The sequence below is a fragment of the Lepisosteus platostomus genome, chromosome 12, assembly GCF_059453375.1.
Source record: "Lepisosteus platostomus isolate fLepPlt1 chromosome 12, fLepPlt1.hap1, whole genome shotgun sequence".
NCBI lineage: Eukaryota > Metazoa > Chordata > Actinopteri > Semionotiformes > Lepisosteidae > Lepisosteus > Lepisosteus platostomus.
The window spans coordinates 14,218,448-14,243,889 of NC_142622.1; the positions used below are offsets into that span (position 1 = coordinate 14,218,448).

Sequence of the window (25,442 nt, forward strand, 5' to 3'; positions counted from 1 at the left end):
TCACTGCAGGTTTTGGAGGCAACCTTCAATTAGCACCTGATTAACACTTAGAAAACACAGGTGACTTGAATTCTTATCCACATAATTGGTTCATTTACATCACTGAGGTCTGAGATAGAATGAAACCCAGAAACAAACATGGTGTTCAAGAACCATTGTTGCCTACCCCTGTGCTGGAGCTTCCAGTTAGCACCTACAGTACCCCCAGCAGCACTAGATGTTAGGAGAATTAGCATTCACATTTAGGCAGTGAACTGTCAGAATTCGATTGATATCTTTCATCATCTACATTATGAAAAAAATGTAAAAGAAACTGTAAGATAAAATCCTCAGATTAGCTGCTGGCAACCAAACAAGACCAAATGGCCTTTGAAACCTTTCTTGTATTTTATCAACGAAGGGAAACCCTTTTTAAGTGTCTAGCTAAGATCAGTAGAAGGCAGTACCGATCTCAATAACAGTGTCTGATTTTGATTAATAGATGGCTGCACAGTTTTGACTAGATATGTAGTCTAGTGCTGAGCACAGCATTATTTTTAATGATGCTATTGCCCACTATCTCCCACCACACCTATTTTCTGATGCTGCATTATCTTGATTTGATCACTAGAGGGCTGCAGTGGTTTGTTGAGAAAGCCGTTCAACTTGAATCCAGCAGTCCTCCATTGTATCATACAATGCAAATAAAATATATTGTACATTGGGAAAACAGCATGAATTGTTGTGACTGTGCACAGAAACCTTGTGTGTGATGTTCATTTATAGTACTGCATATGCCCTTACCAATCACAGCCTCCTAATAATCCCCATCTATGAATTGGCTTCATTACTCTGCTCTCCTCCCCACTGATAGCTGGTGTTTGGTGAGTGTTCTGGCGCACTATGGCTGCCGTCACATCATCCAGGTGGATGCTGCACATTGGTGGTGGTGGAGGGGAGTCCCCATTACCTGTAAAGCGCTTTGAGTGGAGTGTCCAGAAAAGTGCTATAGAAGTGTAAGAAATTATTTATTATTATTATTATTAGTAGTAGTATTATTATCATTATATGTTTGACCCTACAGTTTATAACAGGTTATCGTACAGACAATAAAAACATTGTTAAAACTGTATTTTTTTCTTTATCTTTTAAAAAAGGTAAAAAAATGTTCAATATGCATTTGATTATTTTGCATTTTGACAATGTTTCTGAATGATCCCCCACCCCCTAATAAAATTAATAATGTTTTCAAAGCAAACCTTCACTTGAACACAATGAAAAGAAAAACAAACATCACAAATTTACTGATAAAAAAAGGAAATGCCATTTAAAAGTTTAAACATCCTTAGACCTCTAACCATGACTATCCTCACAATACTAAATACCACATCTTTTGTTGAAAAACTATTTTAACACTGCTGCCTCACAGTGTTGGGGCCCAGGGTTTAATTAAGGAGTTGGGGTGCTAGCTGTGTGGAGTTTTATGTTCTCTTGTGTTCATGTGAGTTTTCTCCAGGTGCTCTGGTTTCCTTCCACATTCCAAAAACATACCGATAGGTTAATTGGTTTCTGGGAAAATTGTCCCTGGTGCAAGTGTGGGGTCCAGGATCATGCGCATGTTGTTTGCTGGGATAGGCTCAGACTCAGCTGCGACCCTGAATTAAATGAAGCACTTAAAATAAAATGAGAGAATGGATGTTTATGTTGTATTAGTACTGAATTCAGATAGCTTTTGTGAGTCATGTGTTGTTTCATATACAGTACATAGTACTAATTATTTAAAGTACAAATTGTCTTACATTATTACTCTTCAGTGTAACTTCAAGTTTGAGAATACACATTTTTCTATGTTACAGCAACTTTTAATGGCAAATTAAAAAAAACGTCGTTGTTTTTTTTTCATTGTGCCATGTAGTCATTAAACATATACTGTAACTGGTACAGTATAATGTAAGTGATGAAATTAAAAGGTTTCTTCCCCGATACAACTAGAAATTATGGCCAGAATTAAAAATGTATACTCAAAAGAGAAAAGTCTGGAACAAGAGTTCATTGTTGTAACATTGCAAATGGGAAGAGCTGTCAAAATTATAAGGAAATAAAACGATTCTTTCTGTGCATAAATTACTTTAAAACAGATTGAAAAAACAAGGAAAACAAAAGCTGGTTCCGTGTACTGTAAATCCTCCCACTCCTACACTCACACAACCAAATTACTTAACATTCCAACAATATAAAACTTATTAACCTGGCAACAATAGTTACGAAGCACGTGACATGACACTAATAAGATCACAACATGAAAATGCGGGACCTCATACGTCATTTAAGGAAAAAAAATCCTTGTATTCATGATTGAGGGTAAGTAAGCGGATTTCTGGAGTGTTACAAATACATTATTGGGACATAAACAGAAAGAAGGATCATATCTGTTCACGAACTAGTTTGGCGAGAATTCGTAGCGTCTATACTGTATATTTAAATAAGAAAGGTTAAATACTCACGAAAGGTGCAAGCATAGTATAATTTAACCAGTAAAAAGAGCTTAAAGAAGTCTGAACAACGTGCACCAAACGTCTATATTATTAGAAATATATTGGAGCTTGCACCAATCTTTAAGTAAACACAGGGAGTAGTGTTTGCACATAGCAACTTTCCCAATCATTTCCAAAATCAAAATATTTTCTATATTTTACAATTTATCTTTCCGACCATGATATATTTAATCGGAAAGCCACACGGCCGTAAACAAAGCAGAGGTTGTGGTATAAATTCAATAGAAAGCATCTGTCGTCATTTGCATATCATGTAACCGGTGTCAATATCCAAACAACACTCAAATTATTTTAAGTTGGAAATTACGTAATCCATGTATTAAAACACTTGTCATTACTTGTAATTACAGTATCTGCTGCATGGCTTCAGTGTTTTATCATAGATTGCAAGCTTGGCTATTTTACTATTTTAGTTCAGAAAATGAAGTACTTCGATGAAAATAATTTCCTCTTTGCAGTACATATTACCATAAATATACAGTACCAAGACTACTTCAAGTGTGTCGTGCTATTATTCTGTATTCCTAGCTTTAAGGTAAAAAATTAGTTATTGTATTACGTATGCCTTCCCCTAACTGCTTTTAATTGCTTTAAGTATTAAGAACATATTTGAAGTATTATGACCTTTTAAATTGTATAATTCATAAAAATATATATTAATCTTACATTAATTGGGACAGTTATTTAGAGTGTAATATTTTGGAAAAGCTGGACATGTATTTAAATAAAAAAAATGTATACAGTAATATAAACATGTACATGTTTTTAAAAATTAGAATCCCATTTTATTTGTGCAGTAAGACAATCCATAGTGTCAGTACAAAATAATCACACTCCTAGGGACACATAAAGTTATCTTATACATAATAGCGAGCTATGGTCACATTTTGACTATTGTGTTGACTCTTTGGGTGCTTACTTCTCATCATTTTTTCTTTGTTTCAAAACAATTGATAACTGAGGGGTAGGAGCCCCAGTCCAAACACAAGGAGAAGTAATTATACTTGTCGCTAAACCAACAGATAGAGATAGAGCCATACAGTTCAGTAAGTAATGCTACCATATTTATATGAAGTCACTGTTGCAAATGGGTAACACCATCACAATGCTGTCCTTTGTCCTGTTTTCCAAAACTACTATAAAGGATGTGATTGCTGATTAAAGCTATGGTGTTCATTATAGAAAACATATTTAACTTCAGTTTTTATTTAGAAAATGTGTACAAGTCATTTGAGTTCTATCGAGCAAGTCAGTGAGTACTGCAAGTTTGAGGTAATGGATCTGACACCAAACGTGGTGAGACTCCACAAAGCACTACAGAACAGCAAAGCAGAAACCCACTATGTCAGAAGCCAGCTTGCCTCTCTTAAAAGGCTAGTGAGAAAGTAGGTAATGTAATAATTTCAGCGATTCATTTTGAGTCATTTTCTTATGTTTTTTTAGACCAGCCTATGACTTATGTTATTTGATTTCTCTTCAACTTTTGTATCAGTGTGTACAGATTGGTATGTTATTAAAGCATGTACAGTACAACAAATATATCCTAACCCTGCATGTTAAGTTTTAATCCTTCACTAGTCAAAAGCCTAACCCTTACTCCATATTGCTGAGTGTAATATGAGACTTTTCCATAATATTTAAAGATGTAGAGCACATTTCCTGTTTTAAAAATTGGGTTAATTACTTTTTAATAATAATTACATTTTTTCTTTGTCTTGATTCAATAATTTTGTCATTTAAGTATGGAGGAATACTGTATATTCACATACTGTATTACAGTAAGCTAAAAGTGAAACAGAGGATCAGCAAGGCTATCTTAATATCACATCAACCTCATGAATGCTCCTGTTAAATGCTACAGAAGGGAGAGGATGCTGTGGAAGACATATTGTACTCTCCCATCAGTGTTGTATATTAAGACTATACAATGCGGGATTTTGCCTTCAGAAAGTTTACACCAGGCATGGTCTATATACCTTGAAATCAGTGGCCTGAAAGAAAATCATACAAGATGGTAGACAGCTGACCATTAAGTATCAGTTTAAATATTATAGAAGTTGATAATAAACTTATTCAATAAGACATATACTGTACAGTATACAACAGTGTAAAAGGAGTATTTTAGTACAAAATTCACTTACTAAGAAGGTCTCACCCCCCACAAAAATCTTATCTAGATCTATTACATTCAAATACTGGACATATGTAAGTTTAGTGAAAACTCAAAAGATACAATAATCCATTAAAGGCCGAAACATTGTGTTCTCTTTCTTCTTTTTTTTCAGCATGGAATAAACCTATTACTTGTTCCTTTGCAGCCTGCGCATGCTGACACAGCTACCCACCTGAACTACATAATCCATTAATGGTGAAAAAGAAAAATCCTCACACAAGTTAAATTAAACATACCAAACACAACTGAATAATAGTCACACTTTTGGGGAAAAAGCATTAAAAATCAGACATTCTGACCTCTAAAGGTTATGTTTTTTAACAGTGTTGGATGGGTCCACTTTAATACAGGAGGTGGAACTGCACCTTGGTTTCCTGATTATTTAAATAACAGGCAGGATTGAATTCCACTCCATGCAAATCATTGTTTTCCTTGGGTATCAAGGGTTAAGCATGAATTCTGTTTCATTGTCTCTTTGAATGCTTGTGAGCGGTAATTTTATTAACTTTTCGAATGCAACGTTTCTATTTTGTCATCTATGCAAGTGATATTATTTGTGCTTTCCACTAGAGGGCACAATAAAATGCAGGATGAAAAACATAAAGATGCAGGTGATGCAGGTTTTATGAATTAGTTGCAAATGATTATTGTGTGTCTGGTCACCCAGACAGACAATATTGACAGTTTTGTGTCAATCAGTAAAGTGGGTTATATTATCTTACAGAAAGAAACTTTATAGAACAAACTCTGAAATACAATTTACAATACTAAAACATGAAACACCTTAAATTCTTAAAGCATCTTAAATTGTGTGCCCTATAGCATACTACAGTATATGCAGCCTAAGAACAGAACAGGTTACACTTTGATCTGGCAACTAGAACAGATATCGTTTCTTATGGCAGAGAATACTATGATAAAAACCTTGAATTTTCCTAACCAGAAAGTAATATAGTTTTATATCATGTTCTAGGGCTTGGTGGGGAGATGGTGTTGCTGCTGCACGTGTTGGTAGAATAATAGGTAATTGTGAGTATAATTTAGAGTTAAATGACAAAAGAAAAATATTATCTAGTAAAGAAGTCTATACACATAATAAACAGACATCTCGCAATAAATAGGGTTACAGTGCCTTGCGAAAGTATTCGGCCCCCTTGAACTTTTCAACCTTTTGCCACATTTCAGGCTTCAAACATAAAGATATAAATTTTTTATTTTATGTGAAGAATCACCAACAAGTGGGACACAATTGTGAAGTGGAACGAAATCTATTGGATTTTTGAAACTTTTTTAACTAATAAAAAAATGAAAAGTGGGGCGTGCAAAATTATTCGGCCCCCTTGCGTTAATACTTTGTAGAGCCACCTTTTGCTGCGATTACAGCTGCAAGTCGCTTGGGGTATGTCTCTATCAGTTTTGCACATCGAGAGACTGAAATTCTTGCCCATTCTTCCTTGCAAAACAGCTCGAGCTCAGTGAGGTTGGATGGAGAGCGTTTGTGAACAGCAGTTTTCAGCTCTTTCCACAGATTCTCGATTGGATTCAGGTCTGGACTTTGACTTGGCCATTCAAACACCTGGATACGTTTATTTGTGAACCATTCCTTTGTAGATTTTGCTGTATGTTTGGGATCATTGTCTTGTTGGAAGATAAATCTCCGTCCCAGTTTCAGGTCTTTTGCAGACTCCAACAGGTTTTCATCCAGAATGGTCCTGTATTTGGCTGCATCCATCTTCCCCTCAATTTTAACCATCTTCCCTGTCCCTGCTGAAGAAAAGCAGGCCCAAACCATGATGCTGCCACCACCATGTTTGACAGTGGGGATGGTGTGTTGAGGGTGATGAGCTGTGTTTTTTTTACGCCAAACATATCGTTTTGCATTGTGGCCAAAAAGTTCGATTTTGGTTTCATCTGACCAGAGCACCTTCTTCCACATGTTTGGGGTGTCTCCCAGGTGGCTTGTGGCAAACTTTAGACGAGACTTTTTATGGATATCTTTGAGAAATGGCTTTCTTCTTGCCACTCTTCCATAAAGGCCAGATTTGTGCAGTGTAAGACTGATTGTTGTCCTATGGACAGACTCTCCCACCTCAGCTGTAGTTCTCTGCAGTTCATCCAGAGTGATCATGGGCCTCTTGGCTGCATCTCTGATCAGTCTTCTCCTTGTCTGAGCTGAAAGTTTAGAGGGACGGCCAGGTCTTGGTAGATTTGCAGTGGTCTGATACTCCTTCCATTTCAAGATGATCGCTTGCACAGTGCTCCTTGGGATGTTTGAAGCTTGGGAAATCTTTTTGTATCCAAATCCGGCTTTAAACTTCTCCACAACAGTATTACGGACCTGCCTGGTGTGTTCCTTGGTCTTCATGATGCTCTCTGCACTTTCAACAGAACCTTGAGACTATCACAGAGCAGGTGCATTTATACAGAGACTTGATTACACACAGGTGGATTCTATTTATCACCATCAGTCATTTAGGACAACATTGGATCATTCAGAGATCCTCGCTGAACTTCTGGAGTGAGTTTGCTGCACTGAAAGTAAAGGGGCCGAATAATTTTGCACGCCCCACTTTTCATTTTTTTATTAGTTAAAAAAGTTTCAAAAATCCAATAGATTTCGTTCCACTTCACAATTGTGTCCCACTTGTTGGTGATTCTTCACATAAAATAAAAAATTTATATCTTTATGTTTGAAGCCTGAAATGTGGCAAAAGGTTGAAAAGTTCAAGGGGGCCGAATACTTTCGCAAGGCACTGTATATCTAAACCTGTAGAATAAATAGAACAGGGCTTTCTTGACTTATTGGAAACTGGGCTGTACTGTGCAGTCACTAAGTATCCTAGTTTACGTTGTCATTGGAAGCAGAAATGTAGTTTACTTGTGTCTCTGAAGAACTGGGAAGAAGTACTGTATAATGTTTTATGAATATATCACTTCTTCTTTCTCACAAATACATAAAGAATAACAGCCAGTGCTGATATTCAATATACATTCTGTGACAATACACATATTAGACATAATTTTAAAAGGTCTAAATCTGTAAGTTTGAAAGCTTTTTTTAGAATTGCCAATTTACAGAATTGGTCCTTTTACTTCTCACCAAGGTAATAAGTGTATATTTTTATATCTGGACTTTTAGTGAATGGGTATGTGAATTCTGAAGAATTTAAAAATGATGTTAGGATGGCGGATAAGTCAGAAAGAGTGATGACTTGAAAACCACAGAGCATTTCCAATAGCATTAAGACTTTCTAAGATGATTTTGTAAGATTGCATTTTCTTTCAAATTCATTCCTTATCTATAGGTGCGGCACCAACTAATGTGACAGTTGAAGAAGATGAAAGCAAGAGAAAATATTTGTGTGTACTAATACAGGTACTGGACCCCTTCAGTAGATTCAACAATAGCAAGGCATCCAGGTCCTAAGGTAGCAAAAGAAGCCCAAACCATTACCCAACTAACACCATGTTTGATGGTTGATATGAGGTTCTTCTGGTCAAAGGCCGTGGTATTGGTATTGGACTGATATCACGTTTTGTATTATGGCAAAACAACTCCACTTTAGGCTCATTTGTCCCAAGCACATTGTTCCAGGAGTCTTGTTTTTAATTCAGGTTCTGCTTTGAAAACCTATGCCACTCAGCAATGTTGTTATATTGCATGCAGACTGATTTTTTAAATAAATAATAATAGAGCAGACTTTTTGTGTTTTCTTAGTCAAATGCAGATAGTCCTATCTACTATTAGGACTAGGTGGAGGTCTCTTATGTTAAATAAATATGTGAAAATATAACATCTTAAGGAATACTTTTGTTCATTTTCTGCTCCCTATTTTGTACAAAGCCTAACCTTTTGTGAATAGCAATTATGAAGGTAAAGTTAATTTATACCTTATGGCAGATTATGGCATTTGAGGGTAAGCTATTGGTTAAGCCATTCAACAGTCTCATGGGCTTTTTAATGATATGATTCAGACATTGTCTCTCTGATGCAAGTACAAAATTCCAATTTAAAAATATTTTTAATTTCAAAGGTATTTTGTTTGTTCTGTGAATGTTATTTTCCAAGCAAAATGGCAGGACACTGACTCTTGTAAGCACCAGATTTCAAGTCCCAAAGGACATCATGTATAACCTGTCACTAAAACAGCATCTTACCAGTTAGTGCTTTAGAACAAGAAAAGCGCATTGTGAATCCCAAGATGCTGAGATTAGACCTATAAAGTATAACATTAATTTACCACACCAGTACACTTTACTACAGATAGCTTGAGTAATTCTTTCAGTATATGTATTTCCTACCTATCATGGTAAATAATAGTCTAAGACAAGATAGTGAAAGAGACCTTTCATAATAGGTCAAATGAAGACTATATGCCCTAATCTTTTGAATTATGTTGATGTATATACATTTAGTTGTGACAAGGAACTAGTATAGTTTGGTACAGAGCTGTACCTACAGTACACTTCAAAACCACTCTCTGGAGTTTGCTATATTAACAAAATATTTAAAGAATCACATATTTTATGAGCAATAAATATCGTAACATGGAACATCCTTACAAGAAAGAATCATTGCTTGCTTTAAAAAAGATCTTCCTACTTTTCAGTGTATGCTTTTAGGCTCTACTTTTGTCTCAAGACATGAAATTATATATAATTGCTGTTGTTTATTGGTTATAGTAATGACTGCTTTTACTTTCTGTTCTTCTGGAGCCCAAAGTGCTACATAATTGGGCATCCCTGACAACACAGGCATTGAGAAAGGAAGATTCAAAGGTGCAAGACCTGTTTCAACACCTGTCAACACTGAAGCTAGAGGAAAGGTACTGTATAGACAGAGTAAAACAATGTTTTTAAAGATATTTCTCCTATGTTATACACAGCCTTAGATCTTTTGCATCTTTAAATTTATTTATTCAATTCAATCTTGAAAAATTATGCCAGTAACACAACCTTGAATTTTATTGTAGACATTATTTCCAGATTGTGCAACACAAAGATATTATAGATATACTGTAGATATAGAGAAACACAAAGACAACACAAAGTGCAAAAGTCACAGTAAAAAATGTTAGAATAACATTACAGTGACAATTGAGAAATTTTAGAACTTGAATATGTTTGGATATGTTTTATTAAAACAAGAACATTAGCCAAGATGGAAACCATCTGGGAATGCCAAAAACAACATGAACTGTAATAATTTAACTGGAAGCACTGAGGTTTACATGGGGTGAGATACTGTACAAGCTGTGCAAAACATAGGGGTCAATGGCAAAATATTGTTACAACCGTACTAGTATGTCCCACATGGGACCAGGGGGATAAAAAGATAAAAATAAAAGTCATTCCATTTACTTACTGTATATAAAAAACTACTGTAAAGTGTAGTGCGTCAAAATGTTCATGAAGAAACTTTGATCAAATCTCATAGTCTGATGACTCAAGATATTTAACTTTTAAATTGAGATATTTGTATTTCCATGAAGAAGAATGAAGAGGTTCGGTAACAAAATAAAACTCACCTTGGAAGAAATGGGGTTTTCTGGAGTTATTAATATAAGTTAATTTTAATAGCTTAATTGGTGCCCACTGGATTTAAAACACCATATAGTTTCAGTAGTTTTGTCTTGGCTATTCCTCTGTGAATTTTGAAATGGACTAGAAACCCAAATAACTGTGATTTGTTTGTTTAAAATTCAACCAATTTTTGATGTTGAATAGGTTAGTACTTTCTGTACTTACTAAAACTTACTCAAACCTTAATCTTAATCTTATTTAAGTTGCTAAAGTTATAAAGGAACTATTTTAGCTTTAAAAAAAGCTTATTAGAAAAACACTATATTTTGGATAAGCTTTTTCCTTTTGGAACACTAGTTCTTATATATTGGGGCTTTACAGATATATTTTAAAGTTTATATACAGTATGCGTATAGCTGATTGAAGAGATGGATGACAAATGACATAAAAAGGTGAGAAAAAAAGCGGAAATCACCACATTAATGTAAAAAAATTGTAAAAATGATCTAGCTTTTTAAACTAAATATTTTTGTGTACTTATACTGTATATATTTGTTAAGTGTGCTCAGGTGTCAATTTTAAATCCACTTTGAACTGTTACATTTGTAATGGTATACTCTTTATGGCATTCTCTGGTGTTCCATATTTTCCTGGTCTCATAATGAAATGTGTCGATTCAGACTCATGCTACCTATCTTGAAAAGAACAAGCCAATTACTCCTTGCAATGCACCTGCTATCTTTCCTTTTCCATTGATTAAATGGCCTCTTAAGTACTTATTTTTACAGCTGAGCAAAATTAGTTTTGTTGGAAGCAAAATTGTTACAGCTTTTTAAAACTAATATAAAAGTTGGAGTCAGAATTACAAACCTGGAGAATATAGAATGGAAGTATGTAATCAATATTTTTAGTTATTGTTGTTACATTTAGTCCATTTTTATCACATACGGATGTGATGTTTTAAAAAAATACAAGTATTCAGACTGATTCTTTATGAAATCTAAATATGCTCTGAGCTAAATCCCCATTCTGTAATCTCAGCCTCTTGTAATTATACCCCTAAATGGTTTAGGCTTTATATTAGAGGATGTTTTGGGTTACTGAAGTGCATTTGAGACAGTGCTTTAAAAAGACTCTTTCAAATGTTGTTTAAGTTTCAGGTGTTCAATATACCTGAATGTGCACCATGACTTTGTTTTAAAGAATAAATGTAATTTGCCTTTTAAAATGGTAGAAGCATTACAAATTACACACTTAACAAATGAAGAAGTGTTTTTGCAGCTGTTGCAAGTGATTTAAAGTTATCACTGCCAATTTTAAACATTTTGTATGATATGGTGATTTCATATACACATTGCTTCATAGTTATACTCTTCATTTACCGTTATGTGGAAATTTTCATACGTAGACGTGAGCTAATTTTCATGCTATTTAATTAATTTACAGTCTCTTAAGCATCTCCTGAATTAAATACCACCCAGAGTTCAGGCCTTATAGTTAAATCCAAACTTTGTAGCCAGGATATTGCTGTGGCATTGCAATGCTGCTTTAGCCCCACAAGGATTGAGGAGTTTGATTTCGCATATTGTAAAACTGTCTTTGAACAGGCACAAGTTAATACTAGATTTAGCTCTTTTGTTTATTTAATAAAATCAGTCTGAAAAGCTCGGTGGGTTCACTGTATGAAACCAGCTAAGGTTGGAATGGAATGCAGTGACAAGTCTATAAAGTCGTTTAATATCTAGCGATTTGAAAGTAGGAGTAAAAAAGTAATGTTCTCTGTTTATTTGATTAAATTAATCTATTTAATTGTTTTTTCCAGAAGAGAATGTATTAATAAAGATTTCATGCATTAACGTCTTACTAATCTTACTACTTAAATCTGAATTAAAAAAAAAACATTTTGCACTGGAAAGATGAGTGTACTATTGTCAGTGCCCTATTGTAAAAGGTAAAATATTAAATGTTAAATACACAAACTTTGGAATTGTACTGTCACAAGACTTGTTTTTAATTTTCTCAGTACTGTTTGATGTATTTAAAATAAATGCCAAATGTGACAACTTGGGTCATTTCCTTGTTGTGTGGTACGTAAATCAATGTTTCCAATCTCTGCTATGCAATGATTTAGAAACCACCACTAACCACATGTTTAGTATGCCACAATGATCTTTAAGTGCAAATCCATTTATTTCTTTTTGCTGCATATCAATGACTGAAACAACGTTCACATCTGACAAGTAAACAGAATAGACATCTTGTATTACAGGTTTTCTGACAAATGCATCTGTTCTGAAAGAAAAGGTCATCATAACATGGAATAGTACTTCTGTTTTTCACTTTGATATTTCAAAATTCAGAGGAAAAAGCCCTGCCATTGTCTTCTTTAGCTTTATTATTGCCAGAATGAGATGTGATGGTAAAATATTGGTAACACTTATTGAACAACTCTAGAGTTGCCTAAACATGATGACCAATTTGACTGAGAATTACTGAGCACCGTTATGATCCTTCGGTGTTTAGTTGAGATATTTAGTGTACAGTTCTGGCATTCATAAAACCACAAAAATACAGTAAGAAGAATAGAATAATAAATAAACTGTTACATTGTGAATAGATTGTTCTTTCTTCTATGAAGGAACATGTTCTTGGACATGTTATCTATTTCATTTTTTTAAAATTTCTGTTAGCCTAAGGCAAATATATTTGTGTTAATCCTGCAATAATGATAATAATAATAATAATAATAATAATAATAATAATAATAATAATAATAATAATAATAATAATAATAATAATAAAATGTAAATATGATTTCTCCCAGACATGCTCACTTATACACAAAATGAAATGCTAGTCAGAATGCTCAAGGTTTAATGTGGAATGACTTAAAGAACATGCAACGTTACACTGCAAGGTGACGCCCAACACCTTTTTATTTTTCCAATAATCTGATGCAGAACTGCACTGCCAGGAGGCGCAGTGAACGCTTAACGTGCCATGTATCTAACATACTGTACAGTAAAGTATTAAACCATTAGTGCTTTTCTGAGATAGTCATACTGTACAGTAACACTAACATAATTTTTTTTCATTAATAAAGTATACACAATTAATGGAATTTGTGTATAAATAGTAATTAGAAAAGATCATTTTTTTAAATGGCAAAATATACATAGTGGCTATAAAAAAATATTGCATTTAAAAGCAAAAGAGGTTAGTAGTTCTGAATGACTCAGAGAAGTACAGTCACATATTTTAACCTTGTCAGTGTGAAGCATTGGCTGTTTAGTGGATGAATGTCACATGAAACACCAGGGTTCAAATCCTGGCCAATGTGCCTGTCTGTGGGGATAATCTGTCTCCAATAATACAAATAAAATGTGTATACTATATTAACATTTTTATTAATTTTATTTATCACAGTATGATAATATTAAATTATTAGTAAAAATAAAAACCTTTCAAATGGGGGGTCCCTTGTGAATTCCTTCTGCATGTGCGCCAGTGACAATAGACCACTGAGGCCGTGTCCCAACTGCTACACTTCCTGTTCCTGCTTATGTCTGCAAATACAAACAAAATATTTCTGTCAAAAACTGACTAGCTGAAGCGCAAGGTGTCTCTAATAATCCATCCATCCATTTTCTAATTGTTTTATCCAATACAGGGTCATGTTGGTATTGTGATCCACACACCCACGTGTTCATAACAACTCACTCTGTACAGGAGCCAACAGTTAACGTCTTGCGCCTGTATTCACAACAATTGATCAAAACATTTTAGGTTTTTTCACCTGCATGAAGTAAATTTTGTGGAAAAGGCAAAAAAAGAACAAGAAACTGTAGATTGTTTCATTAATGGATTTGGAAATGCACACAGTAACACATACAGTATCAACCAAGGAGAAAACACCTCACTGATATAGTAGTATGACTGTCATTAAAATAAGATGCTGTATTGAAATTTAAGACTCCAGCCTCATTGCTCTAAATTTGGGTGTTAAGTGTTGTAAATCTATGTGTCCAGAAAAATGGTTATGTCTTGTTAACATGTTTTGTAAAAAATAACATGTCAATCTCCAGAATCACACAGAATATGACATTTTCTTTTGATGAAATGTTCACATACTGTACTGTGTGGGAGTTACAGGACCATTTCTGCTTCTGAGTAGGTTTGGTGGTATTTTTATTCACTTTGACTAAAATCATAAATTAATTGGATACATTTCTATACAGTAAGTGATTCTGATCTTGTCTAGTCCCAAGCATCAGAATGTACAATATGTGACATTTTTAACATTATATGCAATGCTGATTTTGACTTGCTCTAATTCACCAGAGTCTTCTATACTTTTAAACTTTTATTTTTTTCTCAGTAGATGCCAGGAAGTTGCCCAGTGTGTTTTGTGGGAATCGGAGGTCCTGAGCTCATACAACGTCAATGAGTGATCAATCTGTTCCAATACCTGCCTCTACTCCACTTACCCAATTACTCCAAGTAAAGAAAAAAAAGGGCAGCTACACACACAAAAATATATAAACATTTTAGCTTTTAATTATAAAACTTCAGGATATTTTTTCCTGAATTTCAGATATTTTCTAGTGTTTCACACAGATGTGCTTTCTTTCTATCATGATGCCTATCCAACTCTTCCCCCATCCCCACAAAATTAACACAAGGTTCATTTGCATTTGAATAAACACTAAATGTTTACAGTGGGAACAAGTTGTAAAATATTTGTTCTCTTATAAATTATCAGTTAATATACAGTAATGTTAGAATGAAACCTCTGGTCCTTTGTAAGCTGCTCTGAGTTCATTCACTGCTACAGGCTGTTTCACCTGTTCTCTTGTTCTTTGTCACCAAATTAGAATATCGGGAAAACAAAATCTCAGCGTCATCTCATATCTCATGTTTTTTTTTTCAGTTTTGGAAAATAAACCTTTAAAATTAGAGGTTCTGTATGTGTGGATGCTCATCTCTTTATAAGTGCTACTGCGGTTTTGTTTTCTTTCATACCAATGAAGTTTAAAAGACCACTAAAAGAATAATAGATCACTACACTGATCTCTGCTATTACACAAGTTTCCAAAACGTGAATTGGCTCATACATGATTGGTAAATAGTTGACAGATGTCTGTATAATGCGAAACTTATGTTGGCTTATACGAGATTTCATCCCCGACATGTTTTCGTTTTGCATGGTGGATTAACACAACTGAACGCGGCGGTCCGCGGAGTAATACACATGATGCTCAGTTGTCCCACGTGCTTTGTTTTGGAAGTGCTAATTGGGAGCAGCTCCTCAATTTTCATGCTATTTTCACTAAGTCTTCTGCATTGCTGTAAACATGATTGGACAAGGTGACAAGAATCGTAAGAGGCGTGCTGGTGATAAAATTTCAGGTAGTGAACTTTTTTTCAAGGTAAAGTCCTAAATTTACTGTAGTATTTATTTATTATTGTAGAGCCCTTGCCTGGTGTCTTGGAGGAAGCATACCCGGATAATCAGTATGCACCATGGTGCAGGCTGGGAAAAACTGTCGGGAGATGGTCTTAGGGCCCACAGGCTGAGTGCTAGCTAACCTTAGCTATGTAAATAGTGTTTTTTTAAGAAATTGTACTTGGTTGGTTGATGTTTACCCCTGTTTTCTTCTCAAGACCTGTATCCACACTAGCGTTGTGTACATTTTCCCTTTGCTGCCATTGTGGGTCAATTGCAACAAACTGAAAGTACCGTACTAACAGGAGTTCAACCCGTGCTTAGTACACAGCTGCGGTTTAAACTTGTGCTCCACCTTAAGACCAATTGCAACAAACATTGGTGCTGTGCTTAGTCCGCAGCACCATACTAAACCTGTTCTCAATTGCAACAAACACAAAGTAACAGCTGCTGCCCTCTAGAGAAAATGTCTCTCTTAGGCCAAAGGGTCAATTAGTATTTTGTGACCTAACCTTTGGCATTTATAGTGCCAAGTATAACACTTCTGTAATCTTTTAATACATTCTTAAACTAATCATTAATGATATTTGACCACTCCTCCAAGTGCTCTTTCTTTGACTTCTACTATACATGTACTGTATATGCGCTACTAGTGTTTCTGATGACCAATTAAGAGCACTAGGTTTTAATAAGCTCTGTTTTGATCATTAAGGTTTGTTGAGGGTACAGTAGATAGTTACATAGTTCATTTGTTACCAAGCTTGAAAAAACAGGATCCTTTAATTGTCTAAAATACCCTGACATATTTTTGAATTAATGTATCTTCTAGTTCCAATCAGGACACCAGAACCTTAGAATGTTAAATAGCACTGTAAACAAATCCATTTGTGGTTTATCCCACAGGACATTTGTCTCATGTTTCAACTCTGTGTTAATCCTGATATTGATAAGACTGTCCAGAAACTCAATTTGTTTTGTGCTGAACTACATAATGTGGGCCCCTTTGATGTGGAAGATATTTGTTGCTATTTGGCAGATTCAGGTATTTTTCTGTTGCCATTGAACTATGCCAAAGACAACAGATTCATGAGGTGAATATCAGATGGTAGTCTAGGATACATTGTATCCCGATGATGTTTTTTTGAAGATTCTCAATGCTTGCCCTCTGGTGTGGGTTAGTTTACCAAACCATTTTTCTGGCTGCATGTTCGGTAAAACTTTCTTACTTCCTCTTCTTAATTGGGTAGCAACCATCCAATTATCCTTGTATGTGTTTATGATAGACACCACAAATGATTGTTGAATGTCAAATGGTTTATTTTATTGCAGTCTCTTAAGTTATTGAGGTAGATGTCTAGCTTCAGCTTGGTGACTTGGTGTATTTGCTGTGTTCAGTCTCCATTAATTACTAGTTACCATCAAGGTGCTTTTCTATAAGTATTCTGTTGATTTTCGAAACTACAGAAATTATTATATTATAAAAACATTATAAGATTAAAGTTCTAGCATTTATTTTAAGCATATTAACAGGGTATAAATAAATTTGAACATTAAAGGCTTAGAAATATTTAATTATGTTTAATTGACATATATATACAGTGTATATTCATATACTTTAATATATTTTGCACATTTACAGGAAGGTCTGCCGGAATGAACACCCACTTTCTGTTACTGAGCTTTCAGCAAGAACTGCTGATGTGATGGTGAAGAAAAATAGGTGATCTGATTCTTTCCGTCATTCTTTTTCTGCACCTTCCAGACATGGACCCTACGCTTTAAATCTGGTAAATTTACTCAGTTAATTTCCATTTTACAGAAAAGATATAATGTTTGAAATCTAGCTTAGGTGAAGTGTTTTTTTTATTCAGACAATTTTGTTACCTGTCAAAATATGATTTACTCTTTTGTAAAAGCCATTTCTTCATTTTAAAAATGAAAAGATTAGTAGTAAGCTATTGATAAATATTGCTAATGCAATGCCTAAACTATAATTTACATGTACTGAAAATTTATTAATTAACCAATAATAAATTGTTTTGTCATTTAGAGAAAAGATAGCTCTAGAGTTCATGCCAGTACTCCACACAAGAACTGTGTTAGGTGGAAATCCCAGATGTCATCAGATGTTCCCAAAACAACTGAAGTTAGAAAACAGGTAATAACAAATTTCATCTTTATTATCAGCCATTTTTAAAGGCCTAGAACAATTTAATATTTAATCAATTAAATAAATAGTGTACTTATTAAATTAAATTATCTTATGATCATTTGAAATATAAATAATCAATATCCTTCAGATTTCAAAGACAAGAGTCTTGCTTAATTGACCAATTGCTTAAACAAGTGTACCTAATCTTTAAATAATAGGTGGTTAAAGGTGACCTATACAAATAACTAGATAAGGGCTCTTCTAAGCTGTCTATAAGGCATGCCTTGGGAGTATTTTAAATGATTGTACAGAGAATTACAGAATCAAGCATGACAAGTCATTTTTAAAGTAGCTACTGCTCTAGCTGAAAACCAAACTGAAAATGAAAACATACAGTACAATCAAAACCAATTGTGTTTCATATACTGTATGCCACTTTCTTAGGCTAAAAGTATTTAGTCAAAGACTTCAATACTACACATACTTATAATTTGATCATAATAAATGGTGTCAAATATTTATAATAAGTGAAGAAAAGATACTTCCTTAAGCCCTCAGCCTATAGAAATACAAAATGAAACATCAGTATAGTACTGTAGATTGAACGCTAAAGTGTTTTCTGGGTATTAGGTTACAGGTACTGTGTATGCAAACATGTGGTGCTCTGTTCAAAGTCAGGCATCTATCAATTTCCATACTCAGAATAATGTATCTATTTCTACTACTGTACATGTCATATTTTATCCATCTCATGTTATTGAGCTAGAAAGGAATTTAGGAGATGAGCTACAGCACAAATGTAGTAGCATTATGTGTACCAAAAGGCATAGGTATTGGAAGTGCCTGAATATAGAAGCAATACATGATGAATAAACCAATATCAATTGCAATGTTAGAAAAAATGTTGTTTCTGTAATTCATATTTCCTTGAAGCTTACAGTAAATATAGCTTTACATAAAGAAGCCACGGGTACAAGGTAAGGCTACTAAACTAGGGAAAGAAAATTCATGCTGTTTTGTTTGTCAAAGGATTCAATCTTTTGTTTTCATAAATATATTTTTCAGAGGAGCACATACAAGACAGATGTCATGGCACCCAAAATAAATGATTTAACCATGCAGTTTATTTGCAGAGAAAACAGAATCATCCAGTTGTTAAATCTAAAAGCTCAGGTAACTGTCTTTTATTCTGATATCTATGACTTTACAACTGCACTTCTGTCAAATAGAGATTGGGGTAAGGATTGGAAGTGTCACAGTCATGTGGTAGTTGGTTTCTATTAGTAGTGAACAGAGAGTTAAAAAAGAATTCTATAACACCTATTTCAAGAAAATTAATAAAAAACTTCAGTCATTTCCTAGAGAATAAATGAAAGGTTAAAATCACAAACAGTGCTCAATTGGAGCATTTTAACTCCTGCTGCAGAAACCAGTACTTATCATCATTATATGTCATTACTGGAAGATTGTTGTTGTTTCTGCAGAAAACCGATATTTTTTATTTAAATATGCATTTACCGAGAGCTATCTAAACGTGCGGTGATGTCTCTGTATGATGGTTCAGGCTTCTGAAAGGCTGAAAGGATTAGGATGAAATAGCTTTGATATTTTATTTGTTTTAAATTGTTCATAATTAGAAACAGTTGCATTTAATGAAAAAAACAGCAAAACATTTTCTTGACAGGTTTCAGGATATGTTAAAAGGGTATTTCATTCTTAGAACAGATAATTGTATTTCCAATATATTTCAGCTTTTTATGAAAAAAATTATACCAACCTATTGGTACTGTACAGTATGTACTGTACATTTTTATATTTAGAAAACATGTACAACCTGTTTGACTAAGTTAAAGGTGTAGAAAATTCCCAACTTAGTTTACGGCATCCTTCAATATCCTAGGAATAATCAATGTGAATGAGCTCATTTCACTATAAACACTTTGAATCAGACATACTGTACGATAAACACAGACAGCCTCCACAATTGTGATGTAATCAGCTGCTTGTTTATCAAAATGCAAGGCCACAATGCATGCAACAAAGCTGATCATCAGACTGTAGACTGACAGCCACTCTTAATAATAGCACTATGAACTCACAGGAATCAGGTAAGCTGTGTATATTAGAGTTGAGTGGCAGGCTGAGAAAAAGCTTTTTAACTTATAAGTCCTTTCAGATCTGGACTCAACTGTTTGAAAATTCCTGGCCACAGACAGAAAATGGCATTAAGTAGCCCTGAATATAATACTGAGTTACAAGATTGCAACTTCTAGTTTAGATACCAGGAATATACAGTATATTTTTTTGTTAGGCCTGTTTTTGTTTACTTATATACATTCTTAAACAAGTAAATAAAATACAATTTTTCCTGTATTCTGACCTACAGTATTTGATTCCACTGATATGAGATGTGTTTTTGCACAACAGATGTAGCAACTTTTAACTTCTGGTTCATTGTAGCAACTTTTAACTTCTGGTTCATTCCTTAATGCCTTATTACTGTAATTAATCCTTATATTTAACACTCTGGTGAAAACAATTCTCAGGACACAGGAATACTGAAAATCTCAATTTTGTTTTGTTTACTTATAATTGATTCAGGGCTTTGGGCTTAACACCCAGTATGTGTCTATCTTGTTTTTGTCTTCTTGGATTACTCAGTATAGTACTCCTTTCACTATTGTTATTTTAGCTATTTTTGCAAGCTCTCCTAATGTCTGTTGCACATTGAGGGTTTTATGTAGTCTTTTAAACCTTGTGTAAGCCACCTCTTACATACTATTTCATTTGTAAGGTTAACTGGAGTTAGAAATATGAATTTAGCTGGAATTGTTGTTGGTATAACTGCTGAACAAATTATAAAATTTGGATCAGAAACCTAATTCAGTGCTCCAATAGGACAACAAAGGTACTGTAGTTGACCTCTGTGTGTTAACTATGTTAAACTATTCCTGTCATTTCTGTGGAAATTAAAGGCTCTTTGGCACTTGTTTTTAGAAAAAGGTTATGATTCTGGTACCATGATTTAATTTAATTTAGATTAAAAATTCCAATCTGCCTAAATCCCTTCTTAAATTACATAACCCTCCACTATATGCCTCCAAGTAAAAATAAAAGAAACTCCATAGGTAAAAGTACACTGCGTGTTTGTTAGTTATGCCTGGTGTGATCATTGATGCAAAGCATTTTATTAGATGATGTGCTATGCTTTCTCCATTTACCACTGTGTAGAATTGTCAAAAAGCTACATAATTAGTATCACTCTTTGTGTTCTTTACTTATATTACTGTAAAAAAAATCTCTCCTAAACAGTGGTGATTTGAAAACAAGATTAAATAAAAAAACTACTGTAAACCAAAATAATAATGCATTTCCTTTCAACATTTGTTGTGAGACATACTGTACTGTACAACTGCTGTGACATCCTCTTAAGGAAGATATTGCAATGAATCCTTTTAACGTCTAAGTCTTTTGAGCACTTATCCATTAAAGCAAGTGGTACAATTCTGGTAAAGTTTTAGACACAGACTACTTTTAGACACAAGGTGTAAATATTTATTTTAAATTACTATAGAAGGGTAAAGATATTGTATACTGTACAATTCTCTTTTAAAATTGAGTAAAGTACTGTAGGATGAAGCTGTCTGCAGTGATATAATACGTAGTAAACCAATTTGTTGGGAACAGAAGGTAACTTTATTTCCTTTAATTATTTATAAAAGGGTTAGGCCCCAGGGGTAACCTGAAAAAACAGGTTAACTATAGTACTTTATATAAACTGTGTACTGCATGTGTATTATATATGAGAGAGACAACAATATAATTAATATTCACAGTTTACTATTATGGAGATCATGAGCTTATAATCAAACATTTGCCTGTATGATGTTATCCTGAAAATTCAACATCAGTTCAGATTAATTATGTAGGGATTTGTTTTAAAATCTAAGGACGCTTGTTTATATTTATGTCATGAGACATTTATATTCCCTGGTCTTTTGCAGCAAAAATCAATTTAGGATTAAAAAGCTTGCTTTCTTAACCCACATAATGGGAAAAGCAACAGGTTTTCTAATGTTGCCCTTTTGCACTTTATTATCTTGCTTTGTTACATTTATCAATACATTGTTTGCACAGCCACAGGTTCCCAAGAATTCAAATTATTTCTCAGGGTCAATCTATACATATTTGTTGAATGTGATCAAATAAATAGATGTTCAATTGTTAAAAAGATAAAATTGTTTTTTAGTGTAGCAAGCAACATGTCTTAAAATGATGAATACCTCTTGAGATTACCAGACTGTTTGCACAATGAACATTAGATTTGTATGTCTTCCATTCTTTTGTATTCATTGTTTACAACACTGGACTGAGAAATGTTTGCTTTTGGAAAGAAGGTAGAAAAACACTGTGTTCAATGGTATTATAAGCCCTAAGGTGATGGTGGATAGAATTAAAAATATATAGATTCAGGTTTCAAAGTTTTGGTTCAGGATTCTTGGCACCTGGTAAACTAAATACTGTACTTGAACACTGTAAATATTCCTCACTGGTAAAAGATGCTTTTCATTCTTTGACAAAGTACAGTGTTTTTGCTGTTAAGTACAGCAAACAGTAATAATTCAAGAAAAGTATAGTAACAACACACTAGATAAAAGAGCATTTCCTATGGTACTGGATTTAAAGCAGAAAACATTAATAGATTAGGAGAAAACAGGGTAATTAGGAGAAAACAGATCTTATGTTACTGTATTTTGTAATATTTTAATTCTTTATTGAAACTAATTACCATATTTCCAAAAACTTATCACAGGGTCTAGCTACTGTAATTAGAAGTAGGCAGTTCATTTTTCTATGGAACATGTGTTTGCGTGCATTAAGCAGTTTAACTAGAATATTGAACACAATGATATTACATCTAAACAATCACAAACTATTTATGAATCCATAAAACATTAAATATGGACAATATTTTATCGTTGTAAAAAAACAATTATTTTATAAATGCATATTTAACATTGTTCTTTATTTTTTAGCTTTACATGAAATACATGGAAAGCGGCAGAAAGACTTTTCAATGCAAATGAATGACAAGTCTTCAAACACTGTTTTGCATACAAGAGAAAAGAGAAAAAGCACTTCTCTGAAGGTAAAGAAGACAAACATAGATTTCCAAGTGGAAGAAAGTGTGAACAAAAAAAATAAGGCCAACCTCAAAGCTGACAAATATTTTGAGCTGAAAGAAAATGCAAAGGAAATATACTGTATGAATCAGAAGATGACGAGCATTACAGAAAAGTAATATTTTTGCATAGGATGCTTAGTACACCTGACAACTGATACTTATAAGAAAAAAAAGAGTCTAATTGTCTTATTGATAATTGAATTTCTGGGCATACAAAACTGAAGTTTGTAATTATAAATGTGAAACCATATGATTTCTGAATGTCTCTGACATCTTTGGGACATCCCTTTTTTGTAATTAAAATGTTTAAGTTTTTAAAGGTTTAATAGTTTTTTATTTTTCAGATACCATACTTGTGTTAAACAATAAATTTATTATTCTGAAGGAACTATATCTTCTTTAGAAAAAAGCACATCTTCAGACATAAGCTTTCAGATAAGATTGTATACTGTATAAGTCCACATAATCCCTGCACATTTTAAAACAGAATGGCATACAAACATAACTGAGTTATAATTTAATTCCATAAAGAATGTGTATATTTTTAAAAACGTGTGTTTTTATATATTTTTAAAAGCACTGACAAATTATAATTTCAGTTGTTACAACATTAATATTTGTATTTGTGAACATTTTTTTAAACACAATAATAAAAATATATTGTTTTAATAACAATACAAAAATTGTAATACCTTTGGATTTAATTATTCATAACTATGTTGCACTATTATCTATACTTTAAGTTTTAGTACTGTGCCATAGTTTTAGTATATTAAATATTTATCTTAAGGAAAGCTTCCACTGTAACTTGCTCGGGTATTGTTTGGAATGATTTTATAATCATTATTGTAGCAGGCAACACAAAAATTGCCTGCATTTCCAGCTGAGCTGCCACTTGAAGATGACAAAATGCCTGTAACTCCTATAAATTGGCTCACTGTATTTCAGTTTGTCAGTTAATTAAATTATTGATTAAATTGCTTATTTATTTAGTGGTGTGTAGAATTTAAAAAGGGTGGGGAAGAACCAGACTGAAAACCTGAAGAGGATTTAGGTTTTTTTTGTTATAAAAATTGAAGGGACTCTGCAGTAAAGCCTCCAGTAGTTTAGTTTGATGGCCATTGGTGCTGACACAATCACTTATACAGTATATATTACATATAGTTCAGGTGGGTAGCTGTGTCAGCATGCATAGGCTGCAAAGGAACAAGTAATAGGTTTATTCCATGCTGAAAAGATAAGAAAGAAAACACAAAGTTTCGGCCGTGGAGACTCACACCTGAAGAAGGCTCTTTCTTTTCAGCAAATGTTGTGTTTTCTTTCTTCTCTTTTCAGCATGGAATAAACCTATTACTTGTTTCTATATTAAATATATTTTAGTTTGTATTTGCATAATATATGAATTCCACACTTCTGTTTTTCCTTATGTTTATGCAAATTATATGCATCAAATTTATGCAAAGATTGCAATAAACCACCTGTTTTTTTTTGTAACTCTTGTACCAAAAACACCAATTGACAGGTTTTTAATATACAGTAGACAGAACATTAAACATTGTATGAAAAGCACTACTTACAAGGGTACCTGCAGTGTGAAACAAATCATTCAACACTATAAGAAACTGCATGTCATAATATATCAGGTCATTCTACAGTATAATAATTTTATGATCCAAAATGTGTCTGTAATGCTGCACTGTCAATTCCTAATGTCAGTCAGTATTTCTCAGAACAACCTTCTATGTTATGGAAGATGTCTTCTTTACCAAGATGCCTTGTACTGATTAGTTCTGCACAAGCTCAATGCAAGATCAATTAATATGCTGAAAGGTCTGTGTGGAAACATCAGCTTTGGGCAGTGTACCAACGCAAAAGCTTAATTTAGGCGGCACACTATACAGTACTGTTCATGGCTCAGAAGTACCACAAAAGGTGATCTTGTCCCACATTAGAATGCAAACAGTGCTTACAACAATTTTTTTCATTATGTTCTCCCTGTGTCCACATTGGTTTCCTCCAGGTGCTGTGGTTTCTTTTCACAGTCTAAAGACATACAGGTGTGACCGTTTGTATCTGTGTGTGCCCTGTGATGGTCTGGAGTCCCATGCAGGTTGTACCCTGCTTTGCACCCATAGCTTGCCAGGATGAGCTCTAGCTCACTCACAACACTATATTGAATACAACTGTTAGAATAGGGATGGATGGATTTACCACATCCACACAAATGAAAAGTAGATTGTTTAGAAACTGTGCTTAGCATTTTAAAGATGAATAGTTTCTATGAAACATACATTACAGTATTTGTGTTTTCACAATAAAAAAGATGTAATACAGAATATCCTAATTTCCCTATGTTGAATGAAACCTTTGTATACTGAAATGTTTAAGCATGCATGATTGGTTGGCAACCCTTGATAAACATCAGGCCT

General features: G+C 33.7%; 1 protein-coding gene across 3 annotated transcripts; it reads left to right on the top strand.

Moving 5' to 3' along the window:
- The first annotated feature begins 2,258 nt into the window (after positions 1–2,258).
- LOC148651128 (uncharacterized) lies at positions 2,259–23,669 on the top strand. Of its 3 annotated transcripts, none has more exons than XM_088601032.1 (8): positions 3,070–3,919; positions 5,681–5,736; positions 8,013–8,083; positions 9,424–9,533; positions 17,439–17,463; positions 17,727–17,834; positions 18,894–19,001; positions 22,865–23,669. In XM_088601032.1, the coding sequence occupies exons 1-8, from the start codon at positions 3,750–3,752 to the stop codon at positions 22,913–22,915; spliced, it is 699 nt and encodes a 232-aa protein (XP_088457158.1). In that variant the 5' UTR covers positions 3,070–3,749; the 3' UTR covers positions 22,916–23,669. The 3 variants fall into 3 exon arrangements, with proteins under 3 accessions (XP_088457160.1, XP_088457158.1, XP_088457159.1); XM_088601033.1 differs by having other exon boundaries at positions 5,681–5,730; XM_088601034.1 differs by lacking the exons at positions 3,070–3,919; positions 5,681–5,736 and adding an exon at positions 2,259–2,340.
- The last annotated feature ends 1,773 nt before the right edge of the window (positions 23,670–25,442 follow it).

Coding starts and splice junctions, on each gene's coding strand:
- LOC148651128 (XM_088601032.1), top strand. CDS start 3,750: ATGTGTACAAGTCATTTGAGTTCTATCGAGCAAGTCAGTGAGTACTGC. Junction 5,737..8,012: donor TGGTAGAATAATAGGTAATT/GTGAGTATAATT, acceptor CCTTATCTATAG/GTGCGGCACCAACTAATGTG. Junction 19,002..22,864: donor TGTTAAATCTAAAAGCTCAG/GTAACTGTCTTT, acceptor TTTATTTTTTAG/CTTTACATGAAATACATGGA.